The following is an 11,986-nucleotide window of genomic DNA, read 5'->3' as shown; positions in this document are numbered from 1 at the left end:
CAGGGGGTGGCTCCTGCCACTATGTACACCCCTGGGAGGGCATGTGCCCTTAGATCTGCGCACATGGCAAGGGCAGGCTGCTGCTGCAGGCTGGAGCCAGCAAGGTGCTGGGTTCTTCCTGGCAGGGGACTGGGCCGGGCTGCGCTTGGGGCAGATGGCAGCAATGCTGGGAGTGGGGGGTTGAGGGAGCTATGATGAATTTTGGGGTGGCTGCAGCCCAGCCCCCGGTACCCACCCTCCAAGCACCATTGCCACACAGCCCAGCGTAGCCCAGCCCCCTGCCAGGAAGATCTTGGTGCCACCCCAGCCCACAGCAGCAGCCTACCCCACCTGCTGTGCAGATCTGGGGCCACACACCCCTTCCTCCACCCCATTAAAACAAGAAAAAAATATAAATGGGTACATGAGCTGAAACTTGGAGACAGAAGGGGTACACTTGTTAAAAAAGTTTGAAAACCCCTGCTCAAGAGTGCTGTTGGTTGTGGTCTTCCGACTGTACCATAAATAGAGGACTTAACTATTTATAAAAGGAATCAAAACTCATGGAAGAGGTGATATATTCTATTAGACCAACTAGATATTTGCAAACACATTATTGTATTTAACTATTTGTAGTTATTTAAAGGTGTCTGTTCCATTTCCCCCAAGAATAAGAAACCTAGATAGCTCTGGTATCCTAACTAAAATCCAACTAACTTCCCACTTCAATATACTTGTTTAAGTAATTTGTTATTCACTTCACATTCCAAAAGCTTGATGTTCTTTCTGGGAAAGAACGTCTTGACTTCTGTTATGTGATTTGCATTTCTGTAGTAAATGAATGGTCTGCCCTCAGCATACAATACACATCCTCAAAAGAGCTCTTGAACTCTTCAAAAGAAGGACAAAAGAATGTTATTAAAAAGCAGGTTTTATTTTAGATTTTCTATCAAAATAGAAAGGGATTATAATTGATCTGGTTAAGTCTAGTTTAATCAAAGTTACAATACCAGTCCAAACTTCCTATTTTAAAAGCTGTTTATATTATAGAAAGACCTGTGTAAATCTTCTGAGACCCATCTTGAGTATACTGCTATTTCATTTTGGAGAAATGGTGGTAATTGAATAGTTTAAAATCATCTTCTTGATAACATAGGAGAGAGAATATTACATAACAAGGCTCCATACTCTCCTCTTATTTTTGCTTTTCCTCCTCATTTCTATGATAGAATTTTGAAACACGAAGGAGGTTTTTTTCCCCTTTGTGCTCTTAAATGGTACTTACTTATTCAAGTAAAACTGTAGACTTGGGTTTTGGTGCACAGTTTGAACCCCATGTAGCTATGCTTGCTATGAGCTCACTAAACATGTTCAGGAAGCTGCCTTCTGACTACACAGATGTCCAGGTAGAAAAGAATTTGCTGGGTGTGCATATAATCCTGGGTAGTTCCTGAATCTTTAGTCCCATAAAAAAGCATAAATAGAGGGTGTTTGACACTGGAGATGGCAGCCATCCCTCTTTATAACTTGAAAGCCTACAGCAGGGGTGCTCAACCTCTGGCCTGTGGGCCAGATCCAGCCCACAGTGCCATGGTACCTGGCCTTTGGGGCTTCCCGTGGGTTTGGAAATTTGGTGGTGGGAGAGCAATGACATCATTCCCCTGCTGCCAAATCTCTGGATGCATGGGGAGCCCTAGGCCCTGTACGCTGGAGCTGGTGCCTGATCCGAGCATGCAGGGCTGGGTTGGGGGTATTACCAGGCCCTAGGGCCCCATCTTATGTAGGGGGCTGGAGGGAGTCCTGCCTCCCCCAGAACCAAATTCTGGCATGAGGGGGATGGGAAGAGGTGGTTCTGGACCTCTGGGACCCAATCCTGACATGCAGAGGGGTAAGTGGGGGCAGTGCTGTGCCCTAGGGCCTGATCTGGGCCACAGATGGCCCTATCCAGCCCACAAACAGGCTCCTTGCAATTCATCTGGCTGGGGAGGCCAAAAGGTCACCACGAGCTTAGAGACTAAAGGGCCCTTGTCAAAGGAGTGAGAGATCTGGCCCCCCTCACCCAGAGGGGTTTTGCACTTTGCTTCCCCAAAGTGTTCTAATCATTAGACCATTAGCTTGACATTACTCAAAACACTACCCAGCATTTTTTTTTTAAACTGGCCCACTAGCCAGCCAGGGAAGACATAAAGACAGGAAGAGAACCCAACAGAGAGAGTATGTGAGAGTCAGTACTATAGTTTCTGCCTTAGAAGAGAGAAGCCCCTGGGCTTTAACTTCAGTCCCTGCTCCTGGTGGGGCAGAAACTATGGTAGTGATGTTTGTTTGTCTGTTTTATCCAATGCATATTCTGAACAAAGTACAAAGGCCTTGGCATCAAGAGAAGGGGTAGAAAGCTCTCTGGACAATGCCTAGTTCATGCTGGGAAGTGGGAGGCACTGGTTCAAAACCCCTCGGGGCATAGGAGACCTTAATCCAGGTCTTCCATTCTCTTGACAAGTACCTTTTAAGTTATTGAGCCTTAAAGTGGAAGGCCCACCTTCTTCTTCCTCCAGAATCAAACACTTTTACTTGTATTTTTGGCAACTAAAGATTTGGGATTCACCCTGCATTGTGTGCGCGCCCAGGTAATTCCATTCCACACAAATGCCTATGAGGAAGTGACCTGGATACTGGGCTTCCTTCTCTGTTTTACTTCAAGAAGGTATACATGTCCTTGGATTATCCTGTTCTGTTGCAGGTGGAAATAGAATCCAAACTGTGCATAAGTGCCAAAAACTGCAGTTACACAATGATATAAATGCTAGTTAGGCACACAGAAGTTAAATAGGCTTTGGCCCTAACTGTTTTGAGTTAATCAGTACTACATGTTCTCACAGACACTAAATCAAAGGGCCAAATTTTCCACACAGAGTAGAACTATAGTACAGTTGGGAAAAAGATGCATTTTTATTGCTACATCTTTCATGATGACAGTGGGGTATCTTTATATTTTGTGTTTCTCTTTCTGGAGAAACATTGCATGTGTTAACCTATTGGCTCACTAGCCAGTATATGAGTTTTCCATTAATTAGAAAAAACATAAATTTATATTTTTAAAAATTACTGGTTCACATATGGCAAGCAATTAGCCTGTTTGAATTCTGAGATTCCAGATGGAAGTGAATGCCCAAGCATCATGAAAATGTAGATATGACCAGAAGTCCAAAAATTGTTCTTAATATTTCTTTTGGACTAAATTTTCAGAGTTGTTGAGTATTCAATCCAGCTCAAGTCTGTGGCAGTTGGGGTGTTTATCTTTTCTGAAAATCATTCACTAGGGCTAAAAGAGCTCAAGGCTAAATTTTCCATCATTCAGTTTGCACAATTAGGGCTAGATTTTCAGAATAGCTGTGCATCAAAATAGATTCATCCTTTTGTATTTGACATTAAACTTAATCTTAATATAAATACACCCCACCAAATACTCCCTAAAAATAAATTCAGTACAAAGTAACACATTGACACATATTTCAAATTGTAATTATCCAAGTAAACACTACAACAGTTTCACTGATGTTATTATATGTTTTATCATATAGTACCCAGAGCTTTTAATGAGCACATTTATGCATACAATTTATTTCAGAAGAAACTCTTAAAAAGGGTGGAGGGATGGTAGAAAGAACAAATCATAAATTTTCAGGTGCTATGTGAGTGGAAGATCATTATCCTTTTGACCATTACACTCTTCTTTGATGTGATGTAAGTCATCCATATTTTTGTGTCTGTTCTAAAATTTCCAAAATCAGTGAGGATAACCATCCTTGAAGTTGTAACCAGGATATTCTGTGTATTTTACCAGTGTATTTTTAAATTACATGTATTAGGAACTGGAACAACTTTGTGGCAGATTGATACTGTTTCCTATAAAGCTGTTGTCTATCTTTGGCAGGTCTCCATTTGTCAGTGTAACAGAATACTCATTGCTAAAAAACAACATTGTTCAACTGTGCCTGGAATTAACAACCATTGTGCAGCAGGTAAGAATTGGTTTATCTTGTACTATTGCTGAATCACCTTCATATTGTTGAAGAAATGGTAGGGTATGACCAACCTCCCCCCCACAAAAAAACCAACCAAACAAAAACTTTCTGCCTTATAAAAGGCATTTAGGAAATTTCTGAAACAATACATGGGAATTTTCAATCTATAATTTCAACTCTTTGCTGGTGGCACTGGGAAAGATTTTGTGCTTCAGTGATCCAAATAGGGTCTCTCACTCTGGGGTCAAAGGATATGGAGTATATGAGCAGATGTCCACTGGCTCCTCAGGTTGGGTTTTGAGCCACTAGACCAATAACCTGTCATCATGAAATAATTCAGGTATGGAAATACAGGGAAACTATTCTAGTGAACAGCAAATCTAGTACTATTGATTTATTGACTAGGTTACAGTTAACACAGTAGAAGGGGTCCATAAGTCTTTCTAGTGTTCCTTCTTAGAGCTATTGTTGGACTAGAAATCAACAGAGGGTTGTGAGGCGGGAAATTTGCCTTTCTAGCCAGTAAGAGTGAACATATACTAATAAACCTGACTAGAGCCTCCAGCATCTATCATCTGGACATTGTAGCCACTCTGCGTGGATACCAGAGCTAATTAACTGAATAACTTCCACAGATACAATGTAAAATAAAACGAATTAAAACAGTTTATTGGAATGTACAGACCAGAAAATCTAATATTAATCATGGAACTTGTGTTAACTAAGTTTCTATACTGAATACTATGACTTATTATACACAACACTACTATTTGAACTATGCTAACAAGACACACATGGGACAACAAGGGGAATACGGGTGACAATTACCACAGGAACAGCAGGCCGATACAACCAGAGGGAAATGGGGTGATTTTGGGATCTAGCTCCAGCAGTTTCCTGCCAGAACATCGGGTCAATTCCAAAGGCCAAGTCACAGCCAGGCTAATCTGGTACAAGATGAGGAATGGTGCTTCCTGTGGCATCAGGAAGTAGAGGTGGCGACAGAGTTGTTCAGGTCACTCTTGCCCTTACTCTGTCTCAGTCTTCTCATGCTCCTGACTATCTTGACATATTTCTCTAGTTTTCATACATGTTCACCCTTGCACTCAATCACTCTCTCTTCAATACTCTTTTCAGTTAACCCAGGACACACACACCCACCCCACGTCCAGGCAAAACCTTTATTCTCTCATACACCTATTCAACAACCCCATACAACAACAACAAAACAACCCCCTCAAGAAAATGTTTTATATCCTTTTTCCACATGACACTAGTTACAACAACCCCCTCCTGCACATGGCACTCCCTTTCTCACATGGTACTCTCCCTCTGGTACTTTTCCACTTACAAGCAGAGGCTGCAGGTGTACAAGAGGTCAAGACACATTATGCCTTACACTATGTAGAAAACATATTAAATGTAGCTCCTAAATGATACCAGAGCTAGGCCACATTAGAAATGCTTTACAGATTCTATGAGTTTGACGCGCACCAACAAACAAATGTGATATAAAATCTAGTTAAATTTTCATAGCACTATTATTATCATAGTGCCTGTGTGTAAGTAGGCTGGCCACTGGCCACAGCTGGAGCTAGTCTGAGATATAGCCAGGGCAACCAGTTCCACCTCCCAACCTGATGGATTGCTAGAGCCAAGAGAGGAATGTTCATTGTTCAGTGCTTCACAAGCCTACAGTTATCTGCAAGCAGTATTTGTCTGCCTTCAGGTTTTATCTCTTTGCCTCTCTCCTGCATTCTGCTTCAACCTGGTTCCCTAGTTCCTGTATCCTTCCTGGTTCCTACCACAGCCTTTTCTAGCTGCTGCTTTGGTCCTGTCCAGCTACTCTGTCTCAATGACACTACAGGTGACCTTTACCGTTCATGGGGGATACGTTCTTGAGATCCCTGCAAGTGGCAAAATCCACAAATACAGCACTGCATTCATAAACATCTTGAACATAGTGCCCTTGGCAGCTGAGGGGGTGGGAGGGCATGGCTGCACTGGCAGCAGTGGGAGCCCAGCAGTGGCAGTAGTAGGAGCCTGGCAGTTGCAGCAGGAGCCCAGTGGCGGCAAGCACAGAGCTCCCGAGGAGTGCCTGTAAGTGTATTTAAGATGTGGGTTTGGCATTTGTGAATATTTGAAACTGTGAATGCCAAACCCACAAGTAGTGAGGCTTTCCTGTATAGCTCTTTGTTCAGTTTGTCAGTCCAAACTTTTGAATGATAATCTGCAAACTTGATACTGAAAATCAAACTTTTTTTAGTGAAATATGCTTCTGCCAGGCCTTGGTCAAGAGACTTAAAACCAACCATAGTAAAAAGGTTTGGTTGTCTGTAAAAAGTTTGCAGATTGTCAGTAAAATATTTTCTTTGGTTGCTAACCCTGTTTGACTTGAGCAATGGTTTTACACCAGAGGTGCTCAACTCATGGCCCACAGTCCAGATCTGGCCCACAGTGGCATATCATTTGGCCCATGAGGTTCCCCACAGGTCTGGAAATTGGGCAGTTAGGGAGCCCCACTGTGGTACTGCTCCCCTGCTGCCAAACTTCTAGACCAATGGGGAGCCCCATGTCCTGTGTGCTGAATCAGGCACCTGATCTCAGATCACAGGGTTGGACAGAGGTGGCACCAAGCCCCAAGTCCCAAACCCAGTGTTGGGAGCTGGGAGGGGGAACTGCCAGGCCCCCAGGGTCCAACTGCAGCATGAGGGCATGGGATCAGGTGGTGGCAGGCTCCCAGGGTCTAATGCCAGTGCTTAGATTAGGGAATGGGAAGTGCTGGTCCCTAGAACTCATTACTGATGCACAGGGCTCCATCTGGCCCATGGACTGGCCCTGCACCATTCTTCCGGTCTGCAGGGCCTAATGCTTGAGTATACCACTGCCTTACACCATAGTGCATATGATCTACAAAGCCCTGAGAGAATGCTCCACACAGGGTGCTGTGGTCCTGCCCAGATACCAAGTGCTGCTGCTGTGCTCTGTCTGTACACCAAGACAGAGCACCAAATCATTTTGAAATGGAGACTGCCTCCAATCTAATTTCAAAAAGAGCTTCAATCAAGCTCAGGTTTTCTTAGTATTTTTACTGATGGCTCCATTTTTATAGAAAGGCATGTTTAGGCTTGGTTTGTGGGGTTTTTTTGTTTTTGGGGGTTTTTTGTTTGTTTTTTTACAGATGGTCTGTAAATTTATAGCCAGTTTGAAGCCCTGCTCCCGATGTCCAGCTTCAACTTGACCAGTCATTTTGCATCTTAGCCACTAATTTAATCTCTTCATTAGATGCTTTGATGCTTGACCCTTATCTTTACCCTGACTGCAGTCTAGCTTTCACCACTGACTCATATGCTTATTATATTCTTTGCTCCATTGTCTGTCATGGGCAAAACTGATGATTCCCTTTTCTTTCCTTAAAGCTGTTAGTTTATGCTTCAGACCTTCTCCACTTAAACTTCATGAAATGTCTTTCCTTTTTTTGCAAGTTAGTTCCCCATAGAAATTGCAGTTTATGAGCAGTCACCTGTTATGGTCCTAGATCCACTTGCACAGCTCTCAGCCTGCAGCTGTGGAAATAATGGGTGACTGTAACAGAATAATTGAAATAGGATTATTTTTTTCAGCAATGGAGACAACCACTGCTTTACAGTCCTTTTTTCATTGTGTAAATGGATGGGAGGATAGTGAGACAACAGGTGGGCTTTGTGAGCATGAGGTGAAATCAATGAATTAAATAATTACTGCCTCATACAGGAGTAGCACCACCACACACACAGGGCTCATAGGAAAAGAATACCCATCACCTGCTGATGGGTATCCTATCAGAAAGCTGCTGATGCAAAAAGAAGCAGTCTGCTGTCTCTGCTTGCAAGTGCTGTCAAAGAAACACAAACAAACCCTCATTTGGGAAGGAAGAAAGACAAGTAGTTAAACTGAAGCTGTCAGAAACAGAGTACACTCAGCAAATGAACGAGTATACATAGCAACACATGACAGATCACAGGGAAGCCCAGAACAAAATGCAGAAGTTATATAAAAATAAATAACATGAGCAATTAAAATTGCATCCAGTTTCTCAAATTGCATAATAATTTCTAATTTGATTTTTTTAATAGGTAACACAGTTAAGTATTTTCAGAGACAATAATACTGTAGTTGCATACTGAGGACCTGATTCTGATTGTTTGTCAATCCCAAACATTCATTTGATATTGGGAGAAGACTTTCTGCTGATTTGCTAATAGCATTTGGAATAATATTATTACATAATGGAATAATACTTGTTCTCTAATAAAAAGATGCACACTGAGAGATCTCTTTTCCACAATGTATTTCAGACTTCTATAATAAAGAAAATGTTTTAAATATTATATGGCAAGATGCTCAACCCCTAGCCTGTAGGCCAGCTCTAGCTTACAGCACTGTGTCATCCAGCCCCTGAGGCTTCCCCCTGGATCCCTAGGGATCCCCACAGGCCATGGCCCTACACATGAGATCCAGCAAGCAGGGAAGCACGGAGCCCAATCCCAGTTCACAGGGCAAGGCTGGGCAGCGTGGGACTGGGTCTATAGTAGGGATGCCATCCAGCCCTGTTGGCTGGATGAGTGATGTAGAGCTGGTCCCTGGGCTGGATTGGACCTGAAGACCAACACTGCATGCCAGATCCAGCACGTGTCCTGAAGCACCCAGAGCAGACACTGAATGTGGCATTATCCTATTCTGGCGGCTCCAGGGTTTCACTGCACATGGCAGTTGCTCCACTGCTCCAAGGCCATTCTACATGCAACATCCATTCTGGGATGCACCATTGGATCCAGCATGGAGCTGATGTGCTGGAACAGGTGCTGTGTGCCACATGGGCCTGGAGTGGTTGGAGCTGGTGTTGTGTGCAGCATGTAGGGCCATCTGGCGGGCCCTGCATACTGCCTATGGTTCAACTCTGAGACCCACAGGCAAAAACAGGGAACCAGATGATGGGGCTCTGCAGGCTGGATTCAGCCCATGGGCTATAGCTTTGACACCCTGTGTCTACAAGAACGTGGAAGCAAAGATGTCTTAGTCATTCCTGGTGCAAATGGTACCGGCATAAGGTTCTGTTGGCATACTTGACATTGGTGACATTTCTTTACTTCCTTTTTCTCCTAGGTCCTCATTGTTGTTTGGCTGCTATACACCCAAGGCAGTTTCATGTCAGAAATGGCTAAGTGTGACTGATGTAACTGTCAGCACTTAAATCTCATTTTTATGGAGGAATGACTCTTACACCATACAGCATGCATCTCTAAATAGGTGAAATTCTTCTCCCTTCAAATATTTTGGCTAAGTGTGTAGTGCTGCACAGATGCTGCAGCACCCAGGAGAAAATGTGATCCTATCTAGTGTAGTTTCTTACCAGGGAAACCTTTATTGTTGTGTGGTTGTGATATTATTCCATGAGGAATGTAGTCTCTCTTAGAAGACTTATAAAACCAGATTGTTCTGAAACATGCCATTGACTGAGAGCATCTAAGTTGGCATGCTGAGACTCTGCCTTAAGGACCTTTCTGCACTCACAACTGTCTGAGGGCACTTGTTCCATGGTTGTTACAATCTTATTTTCACTTAAGAGTCCCACAAGTGGTTTGTGATCTTCCAGAATGATAAAAAAGTGTGTATAGAAAGTAGGCTTTGTTTGTTTGTTTGTTGTTTTGCTTTGCTGTCCAAATGATAGCTAGGTACTCTTCCTGTTAATGAGAATAACACCATTCATCTCTATTCAGCAACCAGAGACATCTTTGATTGGGCATCCTCTAACATTTTTCCTGTTATGTTTTGAAATTGCCCTCTTCCATATGATAAAGCATCATGTGACAGAATTAATTTTTTTGTCCACATAAAACAGAGTTCTGAGGTCTTAAGTAGCATTTTCTCAGAGTTCTGATCTCTTTTCCTGTTTTCTGGACTCTGTTTTTGAGGAGTCTCCTTTCTCCTTTCTCAGAAGTTGATGAACAAGCTCTGAAAGTGCTGAAACCTTTGGAAGAAGCCTGTGATAATAGCTTAATGTACCTAAATATGGTGGTGCTCACCCCATCCTTGGGGGTCTTCAAGAGGAGACTGGACAGGCACCTGGCTGGGATCACATGACCCCCGGGTTGGTGACTCTTTTCTTGCTTGCCAGGGGCAGGGGGTCGGATTAGATAGCCCATTGAGGTCCCTTCTGACTATAGGAATCTATGCTGGTAGTTCAGTCAAGTTCTGAGGTAACAGAGTCTCTCCAATTACCATGACATTGTCTGGCATGAGATATATCTACTCTTTATATATATTCTGTAGGTTAGATATAACAGTTCAGGTGTGATTAACAAAAAAACTCATTTATGCCAAATACCTTCTCAAATGTTGACATGTTATCAGCATTTCTTATGCTTATGAGAAGAGTATCATCTTTTGTCACTGAATCATTCAGGGTACTTCCCAACAATTTTTTCCATAGGTGACAAGAATGCTATGCAGCTCCCTTTTTCACCCATTTAAAAAAAGATAAAAGGTGGAAAGGCCCTTTAAGAGGGAGAACATGGGCTGGAAGGCCTAGCCCTGAAGAGATTTCAGAAAGAGAGACATAAAATAGGGGCAAATAGGCATCAGCAGTGAAAGGCAGAGGAGCTTTTACCTAAGACGTCTTGACCCAGAGTTCAGAGGGAGACAAAAAGGCAGGAGACTGTGAGTGGACCTAGAGAATGACCAGGTATGGAGGAAGCCCAGTAGAAGGTCCTTAATGCCTAAGGAAAGGCCCACATATGTATCTCATCCCCAAAAGCAAGGTTCTCTCTCAGCAGCCTGACCACAGCAGGAACAAGGTGTGGCAGGAAAGGTAGGCAGGGAGATTGGATAGCAGCCCTGACTGAAGAGGCACCCCAAGGATTTCAACCCAAAAAAGAGATATTAGTTCCTTTTCACAAGCAATTTATTATATTAGTATAAGCCCTTATGAGTGTTCATAAAAGTAAATTTGTTAGAGTCCTCCTCCCCTCCTCCAGTTTTACCTTCTCAGATCTGTGACATGTTTAACTTAAAAATGTTGGCCCCTTCCTAACACTCCTCTATCCATAGAATGGGGAAACTGTGAATCTTGGAGACTTGATTTATCATGCCTTTATAATCTCCACAATGCAGATTTCTGGGTTTTCTTCTGGCCAGGCACGTATGAGGCATACGACATTGAGCTGTTTTGAAATTTAAAAACTTGTACAAAATGGGCTTCTCCAAAGCAGGAATACTACCCCCTCCTTCCTAAGCTTCCTTCAACTAGCATTGCATTTTGTTCATTGGGTTGGCTTGACTATCCCTGCATTGTAACCACCTGTGTCTTCCAGATTATTGATTTAAAAAAAAATTGATGTCATTAGGCTGACCACCAGATCTTGTCATACCCCACGAGAAACATGACTGCTAGTTGATAATTTCCTTTTAACAATTACATTTTTGCTGGGAAATCCTGAAACCCCAAACTGCTCAATTCAGGGTATGTCATGGAATCATAGAAAGTTAGGGTTGAAAGAGACCTCAGGAGGTCATCTAGTCCAACCCCATGATGAAAGCAGGACCAGCCCCAACTATATCATCCCAGCCAAAGCTTTGTCAAGCCAGGTTTTGAAAACCGCCAAGGATGGAGCTCCTATACCACCTCTCTGGGTAACCTGTTCCAGTGCTTTACTATCGCATTGAGAAAATTCTTCCTAATCTCTAACCCAAACTTCCCTTCCTGCAACTTGAGACCATTTGCTCCTTGTTCTGTCATCTGCCATCACACTGTGAACAGCAAGCTCCCTCCTCTTTTGAATCCCACTTCAGGTAGTTGAAGATTGCTATTAAGTCTTATCTCAGCCTCCTCTTCTCTAGACTAAATAAGACCAGTTCCCCCAGTCTTTCCTCATAAATCATGTTCCCCAACCCCCTCACCACTTTTGTCACCCTTCTTTGGACTCTCTCCAATTTGTCCACATCCT

At 43.1% G+C, this 11,986-nt stretch overlaps 1 protein-coding gene across 1 annotated transcript in view; it reads left to right on the top strand.

The window, feature by feature from the left end:
- Nucleotides 1–11,986, top strand: part of LOC109300344 (connector enhancer of kinase suppressor of ras 2-like) — a 444,864-nt gene that overhangs the window by 68,368 nt on the left and 364,510 nt on the right. Inside the window, exon 4 of the mRNA XM_019521027.1 lies at nt 3,911–3,998. Within this exon, the coding sequence (XP_019376572.1) occupies nt 3,911–3,998 (88 nt within the window). The remainder of the gene's footprint in view (nt 1–3,910; nt 3,999–11,986) is intronic.

This window comes from Gavialis gangeticus, unplaced genomic scaffold, assembly GCF_001723915.1.
Source record: "Gavialis gangeticus isolate Ggan-Ray unplaced genomic scaffold, GavGan_comp1, whole genome shotgun sequence".
NCBI lineage: Eukaryota > Metazoa > Chordata > Crocodylia > Gavialidae > Gavialis > Gavialis gangeticus.
The sequence above is the reverse complement of the archived record's forward strand: the minus strand, read 5'-3'. Positions and strand labels throughout refer to the sequence as shown.